Here is a 15,063-nt window from a genome sequence, read left to right as displayed (position 1 = left end):
CCTTCATATTGTCAAGATCGAACTTGATCTATGACAATATGCGATGATGATGGAAAATTAAAAAAAGAAACATAAAGATGAGAACGAGTTTTTTTTTTTAGTCATATAGTACATGATGCATAAAATTTATTTTTAAGTTTGTTCGTTTTATAGCAATAATTAAGTAAGGAAGGGAGATAATAGTAGTATGTTCAATAGGTTGAGGAAAAAAAATGTTTTGTATGTATAGAAGGGGGGATGTGGGGTATTTTAGAAAAAAGGGATGTGGTAATACAAATGAGGGTATACAAGGAATGATTTTACAATTGTTGAGGAACTTGAGAGAAGGCATGAATAGCACTGCTACGACATCTTTCCCATTGGGATTGAAGGTTTTGCATCCATGAAATAACAAGTTCAAGACGGTCAATAATGGGAATCGTACGCAAGAGAAGGTATAAGTCGGTATGAGCAACTGGCAAGACAACTGCTGCCCACCAGCAAACAGCAGTAGGGTTGAGCTTGGATGGCATGGGGCCATGGAGTGCCTTCATGCTTTCGAACCAAAGAGGACCCAAAAGTCCGGCAGTTTGGGTATGAAGAACGCCAGCAGGCATGGTGGATTGTTGGCTTAAATGTTGGATGAAGCGTAAAACGGTATCGGCTAAATCAACAGCGTATTGTGAGACTTGTTCGTGTTGCTTTTGAAGACCCAAGTGATCATCGGCTGAAGGTGAGTTGGGGATTTCGATACTAAGTTGGCGAATAGAAGCTTCATGTAAAATCTCAAAGTTGGCTACAAGTGTGGTTTCATCCTCTTCTTGATGAGTATCGAGCTTGAAACGATCTACACCAACAACATCGATAATGATAGCATCGTTGTGATGCTCAACACCAATGATTTGAAGAATAGTACCGAATTGTGCAACTTGAGGTCTGCTACGATGAACAGCAGCTAAACAGAGACCGTTGTATCTGCTAGAGGGAATAAGAGAGTCGCGGAACATGCGCAAGTGGTTGGGAGCATAAATAGGTAATCTGAAGCTTTGACCTGGTAAGATGACTTTACCAGAGATAAATAAAGGCACGTTGTTTTGTTGAAGGTGAACTGAATCTAATAAAGCAGTTTCGCGTGTGTTGCAAGGTAAGAGACCAGATAATTGAAAGTCTTTGACAAGACGAGATATTAAATGGTTGGGGGCTTGTGATAATAAGTTGCTGAATTTAGGAAGAGGGCGGTAACAAGTGTTACATTGGTCAGTATCGATTTTAGATTGTAAGATACAGAGTCTGCAATAAGTGTGACCACAAGGTGTTGTAATGGGATCCACAACGGGTGATGTGCAAGAATGACATTGTAAGAGAGGGATGACTGATGTGGCAATCAAGTCTGTGGAGTTAGAAGTGGTATCGATTTCACTGCAAGGTGATGGTGGAAGAGAACAGTTGGGTAAATATTTGCGAAGGATATTGGTGAGTTCGGTAACTGTAACATCAGCTAATAATTCTGGGCCGAAAAGGTGAGTTGCTGATTCACAGTGAGGAACTGGACAACGGAAAACTGATTTTTTGACGGAAGTAGGGCTGGATACTGGGAAACAATGAGAGCAAACGGTATATCCACATGAAAGTGTAATAGGGTCGGCTAAAATGTCACCACAGGCAACACATGTAAGTGATTGTGTAAAATTGAATCTGTCAGTCATTGTGAGTGTGAAGTAAAGAATATAAGTGAAGGTAATGAAGTAATTGGAAAAAAAAAGGGAAATTATAAAAAAGTGGTTGCCTTTTATACAAAATCGAAAAGGGTGAGTTTATTAGCTGCACTACTGATCAAAACTCACTGGCAAAAATCCGATCTTCACCAATTTTCGATTTTAGTTTTCCAAATCTATATTTTCCTGATTTAGTAAAAACTATTTGGAAAAATGGGGGGTGCTTCTTTTTGGGGGTCAACATTTAATAAAAGATTTCTATCCGATGATCCTCTCTTAAATGGCTATTCCCTTTCCAGCCAAGTACAAGATGAAATATAGCGCGCATACCCCGTCATGAACAACTGGAGAGAGAATAACCCTCTCTTCTTTCAGTGAAAAAGACAACCATGTTTCGGAACCAAATGGGTGGTACTTCCGGGCCTTGTGATGCGCTTATGTATCGGGAATTTAAATAGTATCACCTTTTTTGTCCTTCTTTGTTCAAGGTTAATATAAACATTTGCATATGTAATGGAATTGACATCGGAAGATCTGTTTGAAGTATATATCGGGGGATCACGATTTTGATAAAACAAATGCTCTCCCCCCACATACACACACATTAGCCCAATCGCATATTCTCTCCCCCCAATTCTATCAGCACCCCCCATATTCCACAAGTGCCTTCCCCCCCCCCCCGATTATCGAAAACATTCTATTTTCTCTCTCCTATAAAAGAAAACTTTTTATTGATATGTATGTAAAAGCCTTTTTTGGAAAGGAACATTTGAAGGAGTCTATTTTCTTCTACTCATCATCAAAATTGCACCCAAAACTCAACACATTAAAAGCATTTGTACTCCTATTCTCACTTGGCTTCTTACTTGATTTCTTCTTCTTTTCTGGTCGATTAGAGCTTGACTTTCCTGTCGCATTCAACCTCTTGGGTTTACTATCCGAAATCGTCCATTCTTCCAGCGCTGTAGTGACAATGTCGTAATCATAAATGTCTTGCACGTCGTTGTTTAAATCTAGCATAACTGATTTGTAGACGGAACAAAATAGCCCGGAAAACTTTGGTGAAACACCAGAAAGCATTTTTCCGATACTAGCTCCGCACCGCGCTGCCTCCATATAATGATGAAAGTACAATCCATGATACATGTTGGCAATCACATTAGGCGAATGAAGATAATCAGCAATATCCAACACTTGCGATAAAAGATACGAAGAGTAAATAATACTCTGGAATTGCGCTGACAAGTGAATCGTTCGTTTCTTCAGGGCTGGTGTACCTGCTGCTGAAATCGGAACTTCTTCTTGCGTAAATCCAAGCGTAGGCGCCAGCGATCGAAGTGTAGCAATAATAATCGCAATTACCTCGTGGTTGCAAAGTCTTCCATCCGCAATCGATTGTGAGCAGTGATGGATCATATATCGTAAGCATAGAATAAGTGGGTGTAAAATAGGATCAAATGATGCCAGATGTTTGTTGCCATGACTGATGTGAAATCTGTAAAACTTTTCAGAGGCGGCTGCATTCGTATCAGTGATAACTCCTCCAGTCACAGACAACACCTCTAAATGGTGCTTCTCGCGCACATATTCTTGAACAATAATTGGTGTAACCTCTTTTGTCTCACGAGAAAGCAGCGCCATAATAGAACCATAAAGCCCTTGTCTTAAGGATCGACTGACATCCCAACTGAACTCACGCTCAATATCTTCTATAAACACACTTGTCCAAAAAGTCTTGTTCTGGATCACATCCATGACTTGTCTGCTTAAACCCATCGAATGATGTTGAAGCTGTTTTAGTATATCCATGGTTTCTGTGGCCTGATCGATCGTTTTTTTACCGGGTTCCGGAAGCAGTGGACTGCAGGGATCGTATCGACTAATAGACTCGATAATTTGATGCTCAAGACCAGCAGCTTTTTCCTCTCTTAATTTCATGCTGCTTTTAGAAATAATTGGTTTCAGTTGACCAACCACGTTCTTGATCGCATTCTTATCGTCTGTACAATTTCTTTTAATAAACTCTGCAACCACTTTAGGCCAACCATTTTGTTTGTTCATCATGGGCACACCCCTTTCACTGCACCATTGGCCGATAGGATACCTCACCAAGTCGGAATCCAGATAGTCGTTTCCAAGCAACGTTCCAAACAACGGTAATAAAGTGGGCGACAAGTTTAATAAAGATGCTAATCTTTCTGGGTGAAACACACCTGCAGTAATCACCTGTTGTTGTTCTTCTCCTCCCGTGTTGGTGGGGAGATCTAAAAGTTCAAATGAGATATATCCTTTTCCTACCTGAGGATAGATATGCATATCCGAATCTTGAGAGATGACATAAGCATTCTTTTCAATGGCCAGTGCCACCACTTTTCCATCCGCTTCGTCTTCACATATTTCTACCTCCACTTTCAGTTCACGCAGTGTCTGGATCACCACTTCTAATGTCAAGGGTGGTATAAGGTAAAGATCGCCATAGTACTGAATACCGTTATGTCGTTGTTCAACGTTTTTGTTGCTACTATTGATCTGCTTTAGATTCCAAAACGTTGAAACCGATCGTTCGATATAAGACTTGTGTCGCTTGATGCGAGTGTCTGTCTTGTCCTCTGGAAGCGATCCATCGAATAAAAAGGTAACACTAATGCCGGCCTTCTTGAATGTTTCAACTGTTTCTCGAACCACTTCAGCAATCGTTGCATATTGACCGCCATGGGTCCAATTGGTTCTATTTTCAAACGCAATATGATACACAAACGCATTGCCGTCAATAATAAAGTGGTCAGCCATCGTGGAAGCATCAAGCTTCCACTCAATTTTTTCTACCAAACTGGGAAATGACTTGATAAAGTAGGATAGTCCATGAATACCCATCGCTTGTTTTGTTGTGTTCTCATTATAAAAAAAAACTTTTTGAGATGAGCGTTATATTCGAAAGCCCATCTCTTGAAATTATCCAATCAGAAAGCATCAGAAAGATTTGACAGGACATTTAAGGTTTTATTTCCCCCAGTTGACGTGCAACAAACTTTTTTTTTTATTATTATTGTAAAGGTGTTTAATGTGTCCTAAAGCTAGAAGTGCTTTTTCTTTCTTTTTTTCTTTTTTTTACCATAAATCAGGTGTATTTTCAGGCCAATGACCCGTGCCACGTACGTTCCAATATTGACCAGCAAACTGCCATACTTGACTAACGCCTTCATTGTCTTTCAAATCTTGATCTGAATCTTGCATATTCGCCGTATCCTGCAATATAAACCATTGGGGACTCCATGAAACACCTTGTTCTGCAAGTAGAGCTCTTGTTTCTCTCTGCTTCTTTTCGATTCTCGATTTTTCGTTATCTGCCTCCTCTACCTTACCTTCTTCATAAAGCCTCTGATCGGGTCTCAGCCTTGAATCGGTCTTTGGTAATTTTCCCTTTTCAATAGGTGTAATTTCATTCAATTCTATAGCAAATTGAGAAAATCCGTAATATTTTTTGGTGAAATCGGGATTAGTAGGCATGGTGGCTTTCCAAATAACAGACAGTGTGCGCCCTTCCATATCGATATCCTCAGCAAGCGCCTCACTCCATTTACCCACCATTCGTTTTTGCCTTTCACCGTCTGCAGTATAGAGGAGCGCTGTCACATTATTACGTTCTTTGGGGGCACTAAAGATGCCACCACCTGTTCCTTCTTTAAAAGTAACAATAGCATGCTCTCCAGACGTCTGATTTACCACCTTCATTTCTCCAACATGCTCTAGATACTTGTCACCCGCAATCATGTTACGCATCCAGCTGGAAGGTTTGGTAAATGTATAATGCTCCTTGTCATTCAGATGTACATGAAAAGTACCCTCCGCAATAAACTCCATCGATTTACCCCAAAATTTACTCTTCAATTTTGTGCATTGCCAGTATTTGTAGGCATGCGATTCAGCATGAGAGGCAATAATTAATGGATGGTGGGATACTTTTTCGGATATAAATCGAAATCCTTTGTCGGGTCGAATGCATTCATAAGTTTCTGTCAAAATTGGATTAAATGGCTAATAAAAAAAAGAAATTGAGGAAGGTGTTCAATATAAATCATTACACAATGAGGAAGAACATTGTTTCACCTTTCTGTCAGTTCTCCATTGTGACGATGCATAAGCAGAAATAGCAAATGCTGTAACATACATCAATCGATCCAAACTGTCGGTTTTTTCGGAGGCTCTGTCCAGTAGTTCGGAATACTCCAACTCTTCACATGCCTTTTCAAGCATACTAAGTGGTTCATTCATACTGACCGGCAAAGCAATCTGAGATAAATCTTTACCGATGTTTTTGCGGAAAATCGACAAGGCTGAAACACCGCTGCTAGCTGCAGGTGCAGGTAATATTTGACGACGATGAAAGTTGTATGGTTTGGACATCAGAGTTACAATATTTGATTCTTTCATCGGCTTCTGTTGCGAAGTTTTGTTGTCATTAGCATCATCTTCATTTTCTGTATCTAAAAATAAATAAAAATAAGCCAGTGCCCTTTATAGCTCTGCCCCTTCTTTTACCTTCATCCTCTTCATCCGTTGTGGATATAAAACTATCATCGGAATCCTCTACATTCTCATTATCTCCGTAATCTTCATCGTCGCTTGACAAGATAATAGACTCGGCGTCATAAAATTTTTCTGACGCGATAGATTTACGATAAGGAAGCTGTTCGTAATTCGGATCTGGTGAAAGATTATCAGCAACTGATAAAAAATTATTTTCATCAATTTTGATTTTTGAATTGTGTCTATCTATCATGGGGACGCGGTTAGATATATCTACTGCTAAATATTGTTTCACGGAGTTTTGAATGTCGTTCCATAATGATTTCTGATCTCTCGCGATGGATAATACCGCATCTGCTTCATTGGAAAACGCTTGATCGTCAGTCTCCTGTATATACGCATCTGCCTTGCTCTTTAATAATTCTAGTCGCTGGGTAATTAAATCAGCGTTGTGTATCCCCTTGTCAATTTGAGTCCATATCACATTTACATCTTCTTTCTCTATGACATTCTTATTATTCGTTGTCTCGATTTTTATCTGCTCCAAAAGCTGTGGATATTCTCTGTCTCTGAAGCCCTTCAGTGCCGTAGTCCAATCTTCAAATTCTTTATCCGTCGCACATCTTAAATGGAATAAACTCGACCCCGAGTCAATGTGAATCAACCTTTGCGAAGGGTTTAAGGAGATGGTAGCCAGAAGGACTTGGATCGATCCACACCTCACACTCTCTGGATTCTCAGAATAAGATAGGATGCCTGTCTTCGAAAGTTGAAACCATCGTTTAGCCCACCCTTGTAACTTCTTACGCCGTTTCTTCAAAAGCCAACCCGACATGATCTCTTTTGGTTGCTCTAACGCTTCTTCCGTTTGAGAATCGACTAAAGCTACGGAAAAGGCTACAATCTTGGGCGTGTTTTTCGAGAATGTATTGTCTTTTTGTTTACAGTTAGTACTGTGTAACCGGCGTGTCAAAAAAAATGACATTTTTTTTTTTTACCAAATACTAAAACATAATTTCCCGGTTCTTTCACCGTGTATTGACCCTCAATTTTCTTCTTTGCAGAATTGGTATGCTCAATCGGTAAGAGTTCTACCCATTCATTCTTGTCACTTAGTTTCTCTGAAGCAGCTGATTTAGATCTCGGTCGTAACGCGGTATTCAGTATGATGCTGTGCTCAGTTTCTAATGAATTTCGTCAATGAATGGGAGATATAACGTATGCATTTCTCTCTTTAATTTATTTTACCCTTATGTTTTAAGGGGTTCGAAACAAAACTGCCCGACGAACGTTGTTGTGAGTTTAAGGTGGATGACGACAACTGTGTATGGTTTAGTCGACGATAAAGTCCAAATGCAATATGGTTTTTTCTTGTCGCAAAAGTCCATCGAATGGTAGACCCTTGGGTTGGTACGTAAACATAGTGGAGATAGAAATCTCTTGGTTGTACTTGAATCACTTCCATCACAACGTACTTTTTCTCAAGAAATTCAGAGAAGAGTTATTTGTAAATGTATATGTGAAGGGAAGGTTTCTCTTTCTTTCTTTTTTTTTTTTTTTACTTGAAATCATATCCTTGTGTTTCACCGTCAATGTTTTACAACTCACATCATATAAAACGAATAGTTCTAAGGGTAGATTGGTTTTATAAAATGTGTAATACAAGCTTAAAGTGGAGAAAATCGGGTTGACTCAGCGGAGAAACGATGCATATGGAAGCGGGTGATACATGCTCGTATTTAGCAGGGTTAAAATGTCACCCTTGCTCATGAGAGAGGCTTAGCATTCAAAATGATAATATTTTTTTTTTCGTTTTTCTTTCAATAATAAAAAATTAAAAAATTTAGTCTCCAGTCGGCACGAAACCCCATAAATCAAACTAATGACAAAGGCACCGTTTCAACCCCAAAGGGTCAGGAAGACAGTTCTATCTTGTATGCGATGAAATCGAAAGATTCCTGGCAATGAAACGCTGAGGCCAAATAAATGACAAAACGTTCCATCATGGCTGCATTCTTCTATTTTTGATTAAAGAAAAAACATCTTTTTTACCGATTTTGTTGCCTCCTTTTATACTTTTTAATTTTTTGAGGAGCCGCGAAAATTTTTTCTGAAGATTGAGACCCCATCGAAACAGGTCACACCATAGGTTTTCGCGGGTCACGAGAACGTGGGTTCAATTATAATGGAACTCGAGAGAAAAACTCACTTTTTAAAAATATTTACTCGGACAAAAAAAAATAAGCTTTATTCATAGGTTGTATTTGAGAGAGAAGTAGAGAAGAAAAAAAAAAAAGGGGGGGGGGGATATGTAATATAAAAAGTAAAAAGTTAAAAAAAAAGAGTAAAGGTTTTTGTCTGAGTGGACTAATAAAGTATAATTGTTTATATACACAATAATGGGACGAAGTTTAAACGATTTTAACGTTGACGAATAACCAATTCCAAGAACTAAAGTTACGTTTTATTAGCATAGATTATCACAAAGTAGTATATTTAAACTTACCTGTTCGTAGTTGATTTGAATCCAACCATCATTATCCGTGTCGAATTGTCTGAAAGAATCTGTAAGCGTTTTAACAGTAACACATGCTTGAACAAAATTATCAAAGGTAATGTTTCCTTTGCCTGTTGAATGACCTAATGAGTAAGTTATTCATTGTCTGTTCTTTTTATATACAAAATATTTGCTGCCTTACCATATTTATCGAATTTTTGTACTAAAACACGAATAAATTGATCTGATAAATTGTAACCAAAGGTTTTTAATGCGTTGCTCATCTCGATATGATCGATATTTCCAGAGTTATCGGCGTCAAACGTTTGGAAACATCTCTTCCAGTCTTCAATATACTTCCATAATCCAGCAAATTCATTAAAATCGATAGTACCACTATTATCTAACTCGGGTTGTTATTATATATATATATCCCATTTAACCGGCTGAGCTGATGCTTTTTTTTTTTTTTACCTTTATCAAACATGTTCACCATTGTGCGGACAGTCTCGATATTGAAGGGACTCCAATCACCATTGACTAAAGCGCGTTGAAGTTCATCAACAGAGAGCTGACCTGAACGATCGGTATCGACCGCAGTAAACCAGTTCCAAAGTTGAGGATCGCTTCCTGGGGGAGGACCTTGTGGACGAGGGGGAACTGGTCTTCCTATTTTTTGATCATGAGTCTTTTTTTTTTTTATTATTACTTTTTTTTTCTTTCGGCATGCTTACCATAGTTTTGAGAAGGAGGATAGCCTTGTTGCTGTTGCTGTTGTGGGGGAGGTTGAGGTCTATATCCTCCGGGAGGAGGCTGATAACCTTGTTGAGGAGTTCCAGGTGGGGGAGCGTGATATCCACCTTGTTGGTAACCGGTTTGTTGATATCCAGTTTGAGGAGTTTGTTGATTATAACCGTATTGCTGATTGTATGCCATATTTTATTTTATTTTTTAGTTTAAAAAAGAAGAAAAAAGAGAGAAAAAATTGTTTGCCAAGGAAAATAAAAATAAAAATATAAAAAAAAAAAAATCTGGTCTGTTTAGTTGCCCAATCAATATGATGTAACCTAGGGCTTTAGTCCTGCTGCTGCGTATCAGCGGACTTTTGATAGCTCATGTGTGTATTTATAGGATAAACGCACTTAATGACTGAACATTCTTCCCTTTTTATTTACTTTTTCCTATGAAAAACGAGCTCAGCTTTTTTTGTAAAACATCTCGCGAAAACTTAATCCCATGAAGCACTGAAATAGCGTCTAAGTAATGGATTGTTTTCTTTATTTTTGTTTTTTTAAAAGCGAAGGCTTAGCCCTAAGAAATACACGGTGTACAAGTAAAACTTTATTTGCTCGATCTTTATATGGAGTGAAAAAAACAGCCAGAAAAAAAAAGAAAAAAAGAAGAAAAACGTTAAATGGAAAGTGAAAGGAACTAAGTAAAAAAAAAAAAAAGATGTTTAGTTATTCCGGTCAATGTCATCATTCAGTTCATTTTTTTTTACCTGTTCCAGTTTCTGTGGAAGACGACCAGGGGTGCCAAATTGCCTCTCCAAAAACTTATACGCCTCATTGAATCGACAAAGAGTAACACATGCAAGAATAAAGTTGTCGAAACGAATCTCATGACTACCAGCACAGACATATTTTTCTAGCAAGCTGGCTGTGAAATCATAACTGAGTCCAGCAAGTCCAAGACAAGTAATGGCCGTATGCATCTCCAGAAAATTAATCGTGCCGGAGTTATCTGAATCCAAAAAAATGAAGCAGCTGTACCAGTTACTGATGTATGCAAGCATGTCAGGAAACTCATCTGCATCAATCATGTAATCCTTGTCTTGTAAATAATGCATGTCAATAAAAGCTTTTTTTTTTCACACATAAATAAAAAAGACATGTAACACTTACTTTTATCAAACATATTCATGATCGTCATTGCCGTTGCATCGTTGAAACTGCTACCGTCTTTATTTTGTAAAAAAACTTTAAGCTCATCCAATGTAATGAATTTCGAATTGTCGGCATCGGCTTTTCCGAAACAGGCTGAAAAATCTTCACTGGCTTGGAAATATTGAGGACCATCAATAAAAGAAGGGGGATTTGGTCTGGATGGCATATCGTACGAACGTGTTGATGGTGGTACGACGTTTTGCTGTGTCATATCCACCTGTAAGGGAGGAGGAGGGCTTGGTGCCACCAGATTGTTTGTTGTGTTAGGAACAGGATTGAAAAAGGACTCATCAAAAAAACTACTCAAATCGAAAACGTTTTGCTGGCGTTGTAGATTCTCTGTCTGGAGAGGCGCCGTAAAGTTCGTTGTTAAATTATTAAGAGAAAAATTATTTGCTTGATCAGTATTACCGGATGAAATTTGACCCTGCATCGGTGTCAATGGACTTATGCTGTATGGCGTTTGCACTGGCAGTCGCATCGTAGGACTTGCTTGCAATGGAATAAAGAGTGAAGGGGGTGTCATCGCTACTAAACTCTCGAAACATAACATATCCTGTGAGCTATGTGAATGCTGAGACCGATACTGTAGATTCTGTTTTGGTGGACTATCAAAAATAGGAGTTGTTTCTTTAGGCTCTGCACTTTGGCCAGCATTACTATATCGTGGTTTTCTAAGACTGTCGATACGAAGCACACTCATATGCTGACTAAATTTGTCATGGATCTTCTTTCTACGTTCTCCTGGTGTTTTGGCGCCCTTCATTTTTATAATAATGATGAAAAGAAGAAAAGGTAAAAGGGTTTTTATAAAAAATAAAAAAAATTAAACGGTCTTAGAATCTTTCTTATTTCTAATAGGCTCAGATGACACACAAAAGTTAAGCCAGGTGTAACTTTGCTTTTGGTTAATCCCATAAATAATTGATCTCTTCGTTACACTTAGCTTTTCCTTCTTTTTAAAAATGACATATTGACCTTTTAACAACTATAGAATATTTTTCGTTATAAATAAAACAATGTGATCAAGAAAAAAAAAGACGAATCGCCTCTGTATCACGGATCTATCCCATAATAAAGTTTAATTGCAATTCAGGGGGGGTAAGGCAATTTATTTCATGGCTCAGTCACTTTTTATGTTTAAACTGATCCCAATGTATCTAACAACTCCCAACAATATTCAAGCAAGTGATTACAGATTTAAAATAGTTTTTAGATGGTAACACAGTATACGTAATGGTATGTTTTTCCCACAAGCCTTTCAATGATAAAGAATTACCATCATCATCAATTTAACTAGCCGTATGGCTAAATCTAGTTTATTTTATCTATACTCTCATCTGTAAGCAGCTAAAAAGTACACACGCCCTTCTCTCCAATTATATTACATCGAGTTATCCATAGATTTAAATTCAAAACAGTCGCTCACTTTGCTTAGTGATCTTGAAAGAAAGATATAAAAATTGTAAATAAATCAGCTAATTAAGTCTCATCAAATGGCGTTGATATAGAGAATAAAATAGCAAATCTTGTCTGAAGAGAGAATCGCTTATGTACATGCTCTTTTATAGTGATCCAATAAACTCCTTTAAAACCGAGAACAAAAGGACAAAATCCGAAATTAATTGTAAATAAAATTGACCTCACTAAAGGTACACCATAAAAATCTGGATTGCAACAACAGCTAGTTGGGTGACCGGTGGGCTAGAACTGTCACCCAAAATATATTGTTCCTATAACTTTCGGCATAACATTTAACAATTTGTGCAATATGACATGATCAGCTTTGAAAACAAATAAATGCATTCATCAAAATAAAAAGGGATAACCCTCAAAAAGAAACAATTAAAAACCACAACATAGTATTTGCGTTATTAAACACATCAAAAAGAAGAGAAAACGAATATAATGTGGGTCTTTGCTTATTGCTTTTATAGCTTTTGTATTATATATCATGTGTATCCAGTATGCATAACATCAGTGGACATCTTTTTTTTTTTAACAGATTTGCACGATCCCGAAATCAGTATTACTAAATGTTATCATCATTGTCATACCAGGTCACTATTTCCTATTATCCACCAATTTGATTACGTAATACTGTATATACATTTGTTTGTTTATTATTGTTTCCACATTTAACTCCCCTTCATGTCAGGTCTGCTACTTATGACCAGTGTCAAGAACTAATGATCACAATAACAAAAATATCAGCGTCAATTAACATTATATTACATTTATGTACAATTTTATTTTATCATCCCATTATTTTTCTTTCCTTATTCTTTCCACTTACATCTTCATAATTTACAATAATTGATCCTCTAGTCTCGTAATCTCTTGATCTGAATGCCTTTGTTAACGTTGATAATGTAACACAAGCTTGTACAAAATTATCAAAAGTAATATCACCATTTCCTAATATGTAAAAATATGAGAAAGTTTTCTTCCCCCCATCCTTCATTGTACAAACCATATTTATCAAACGTTTGAATTAAGATGCCTATAAATCTATCACTCACATTATAACCAAATGTTCGCAACGCATGACTCATTTCATAGCAATCTATACTACCCGAGTTATCTTGGTCAAACTTTTTGAAGCAACGGCTCCAATCTTCAACATATTTCCATAAACCTCGAAACTCCCCAAAATCAATTGTTCCATTATTATCTATCATTGCTCTGTTAAATTACGCATTTTTTAATTCCCCCATCATGCAATTACCAGTGTCAAATATGCCAACCATCATGCGAACCGTCTCAATGTTAAAGGGACTCCAATCTCCATTCACAAGTGCCGTTTGGAGTTCATAAACTGAAATTGATCCAGACCGGTCAGTATCGACCCTTAAAAATAAATCCCACAGATAATTCTCTCTTCTATCTGCTATAGCTGTATGCAATGATTAGTTCAGTAGCATGATAATAACACCTGATGAGCCAAGAAAAAAAAAAAGAGCTCAGCAGCAGATGCCCTTTTATTTAACAAAATATCCTTACAAAATGTATTACTCCTTTGTATAGGTGAAAACGGATTGCTGTTAACTGGTGGTTGTGCGTTAAAATTGTACTGTGAAGATTGGCGATATTGGTTATTAGGATAATAACCCTGTTGTTGCTGCTGCTGCGGTGTCGAAGGAAATCCTTCCTGCATTCTGTAAATCAGTTAACCCCTTCTTTATTTTATTTTTCAAAGTGCCAAACTTGCTTCTTACTCTGTGTCCATATGGGTTCATAGTCTGTATATATAAGTTAGTCCTCTGAGCAGAAAATAATAAAAAAACGAAGAAAAAAGATCATGAGAATTTGTTATGAGGCGAAGCCAAGAGGCACCAAAAAAAAATGTCAACTCCGCTTAACTAGGTCAACTATAATCGCTTTCAGGGAAAATCTGACGTGATTGATTGTGTTCAACTTTATTTTTTAAATAAAGTAAATGCATACATTTAAGTTTTTGGAGGGAAATGTCAATTTTTTAAAAGGGGATATGTAGGATACTAAGAGATCATATGGAACGAAGAACTTTTGGACTCACTTTTCAGGAAGTTGAGATATTAGCGTTTTAAGATAGCCCCCATAAAGACTTCTATATTAGTCGTATATGAATATCAAACCTATTTGCAAGTTCATCAAAGCCATGCTTATTACAGAATCAGCTGCTAAAGAAAAGAAAAAGATACTTATGTTTATTGGAAATTGAGGCACCGGTGTTGGATCTCCAATCAAATATTTTAAATGGTATGGTGAGAAATGGAATGAAAATATTCTCGCAAAAGCTATCAATTTAAGCCATCCCCGTATCAAAAAGAAAAGAAAAATGGCAAAGTATAATTTTTTAAAGGTCTTTTAAGGCACACTCTATTGTACAGACCCGGCCCGTACTTCTGTAATAAAAAAGAAAGCCATTAATTAAATCAAAGGACTCGCCGCCTACTTTGGTAATCGCTTTGGGTTGGTTTAAGTACGGTCCTAAAAACCGAGCGATAGATAAATATGCAGCTGGATAAATTATATTAATAAGCTACCATATTCAGTCTTACAGGAAAATTGGTGTACTATTCCGATCGCTCAATAATTAGACATAAAATACAATAATTCATCTTTTGATCTCATAACTAAGAATTTATCAGTTATTTATACATAACGTGCACATTATTGGAACTGCATACTTAATCAAAAATTGTATTCAATAATACACCAATAATCGCTAACCAGACTGTATCACTATCTTGGGTTATTTACTATTAGTCTCCTGACAAAAAAAAAAAAAAATCATTCCAACGCACAACAAGCTACATGCACCCCATTCAAAGCAAAAATAAATCTCTCCGACTGGGAATTGAACCCAGGTCTCCCGCGTGACAGGCGGGGATACTCACCACTATACTATCGAAGA

The 15,063-nt window shown here is 37.3% G+C and overlaps 6 protein-coding genes and 1 non-coding gene across 7 annotated transcripts; all 7 read right to left on the bottom strand.

Annotated features, from left to right (window-relative positions):
* Positions 1-88: 88 nt before the first annotated feature.
* Positions 89-1,741, bottom strand: EV154DRAFT_491851 (ATP-dependent protease La domain-containing protein). The gene has a single exon (XM_051599606.1). It carries the CDS (start codon positions 1,683-1,685, stop codon positions 300-302), a length of 1,386 nt encoding a protein of 461 aa, XP_051463097.1. The 5' UTR covers positions 1,686-1,741; the 3' UTR covers positions 89-299.
* Positions 1,742-2,434: 693 nt separating this feature from the next.
* Positions 2,435-4,742, bottom strand: EV154DRAFT_491849 (uncharacterized protein). The gene has a single exon (XM_051599605.1). It carries the CDS (start codon positions 4,566-4,568, stop codon positions 2,484-2,486), a length of 2,085 nt encoding a protein of 694 aa, XP_051463096.1. The 5' UTR covers positions 4,569-4,742; the 3' UTR covers positions 2,435-2,483.
* Positions 4,743-4,802: 60 nt separating this feature from the next.
* On the bottom strand, positions 4,803-7,056 carry EV154DRAFT_411290 (Oxysterol-binding protein-domain-containing protein; the record flags this gene model as incomplete). The annotated part of the gene is made up of 3 exons (XM_051595453.1): positions 4,803-5,729; positions 5,802-6,178; positions 6,267-7,056. The coding sequence occupies 3 exons, from the start codon at positions 7,054-7,056 to the stop codon at positions 4,803-4,805; spliced, it is 2,094 nt and encodes a 697-aa protein (XP_051463095.1).
* A 1,586-nt stretch (positions 7,057-8,642) lies between these two features.
* On the bottom strand, positions 8,643-9,654 carry EV154DRAFT_476326 (uncharacterized protein; the record flags this gene model as incomplete). The annotated part of the gene is made up of 5 exons (XM_051598023.1): positions 8,643-8,672; positions 8,728-8,861; positions 8,921-9,121; positions 9,193-9,387; positions 9,453-9,654. 5 exons carry the CDS (start codon positions 9,652-9,654, stop codon positions 8,643-8,645), a joined length of 762 nt encoding a protein of 253 aa, XP_051463094.1.
* A 185-nt stretch (positions 9,655-9,839) lies between these two features.
* EV154DRAFT_491838 (uncharacterized protein) lies at positions 9,840-11,554 on the bottom strand. Its single transcript, XM_051599604.1, has 3 exons — positions 10,623-11,554; positions 10,220-10,551; positions 9,840-10,149 (listed from the first exon to the last, which is right to left on the bottom strand). Exons 1-3 carry the CDS (start codon positions 11,428-11,430, stop codon positions 10,129-10,131), a joined length of 1,161 nt encoding a protein of 386 aa, XP_051463093.1. The 5' UTR covers positions 11,431-11,554; the 3' UTR covers positions 9,840-10,128.
* A 1,406-nt stretch (positions 11,555-12,960) lies between these two features.
* EV154DRAFT_491832 (uncharacterized protein) lies at positions 12,961-14,027 on the bottom strand. Its single transcript, XM_051599603.1, has 4 exons — positions 13,883-14,027; positions 13,668-13,815; positions 13,393-13,560; positions 12,961-13,338 (listed from the first exon to the last, which is right to left on the bottom strand). Exons 1-4 carry the CDS (start codon positions 13,901-13,903, stop codon positions 13,073-13,075), a joined length of 603 nt encoding a protein of 200 aa, XP_051463092.1. The 5' UTR covers positions 13,904-14,027; the 3' UTR covers positions 12,961-13,072.
* Positions 14,028-14,991: 964 nt separating this feature from the next.
* EV154DRAFT_t6 lies at positions 14,992-15,063 on the bottom strand. Its single transcript has one exon. It is a non-coding gene; the product is annotated as a tRNA-Asp (tRNA).

This window comes from Mucor mucedo (genome assembly GCF_025094135.1).
Source record: "Mucor mucedo strain NRRL 3635 chromosome Unknown EV154scaffold_4, whole genome shotgun sequence".
Taxonomy (NCBI): domain Eukaryota; kingdom Fungi; phylum Mucoromycota; class Mucoromycetes; order Mucorales; family Mucoraceae; genus Mucor; species Mucor mucedo.
The sequence above is the reverse complement of the archived record's forward strand: the minus strand, read 5'-3'. Positions and strand labels throughout refer to the sequence as shown.

What these genes read in the sequence shown, in the direction of transcription:
- EV154DRAFT_491851 (XM_051599606.1), bottom strand. Translation starts at nt 1,685, where the DNA reads ATGACTGACAGATTCAATTTTACACAATCACTTACATGTGTTGCCTGT.
- EV154DRAFT_491849 (XM_051599605.1), bottom strand. Translation starts at nt 4,568, where the DNA reads ATGGGTATTCATGGACTATCCTACTTTATCAAGTCATTTCCCAGTTTG.
- EV154DRAFT_491838 (XM_051599604.1), bottom strand. Translation starts at nt 11,430, where the DNA reads ATGAAGGGCGCCAAAACACCAGGAGAACGTAGAAAGAAGATCCATGAC. An exon ending in CATGAATATGTTTGATAAAA is followed by an intron (nt 10,552 to 10,622) that starts GTAAGTGTTACA and finishes ATTATTTACAAG; the next exon opens with ACAAGGATTACATGATTGAT. An exon ending in TTCCACAGAAACTGGAACAG is followed by an intron (nt 10,150 to 10,219) that starts GTAAAAAAAAAT and finishes TTTTTTACTTAG; the next exon opens with TTCCTTTCACTTTCCATTTA.
- EV154DRAFT_491832 (XM_051599603.1), bottom strand. Translation starts at nt 13,903, where the DNA reads ATGAACCCATATGGACACAGA. An exon ending in ACAAAGGAGTAATACATTTT is followed by an intron (nt 13,561 to 13,667) that starts GTAAGGATATTT and finishes CATTGCATACAG; the next exon opens with CTATAGCAGATAGAAGAGAG. An exon ending in GGTTGGCATATTTGACACTG is followed by an intron (nt 13,339 to 13,392) that starts GTAATTGCATGA and finishes GAGCAATGATAG; the next exon opens with ATAATAATGGAACAATTGAT.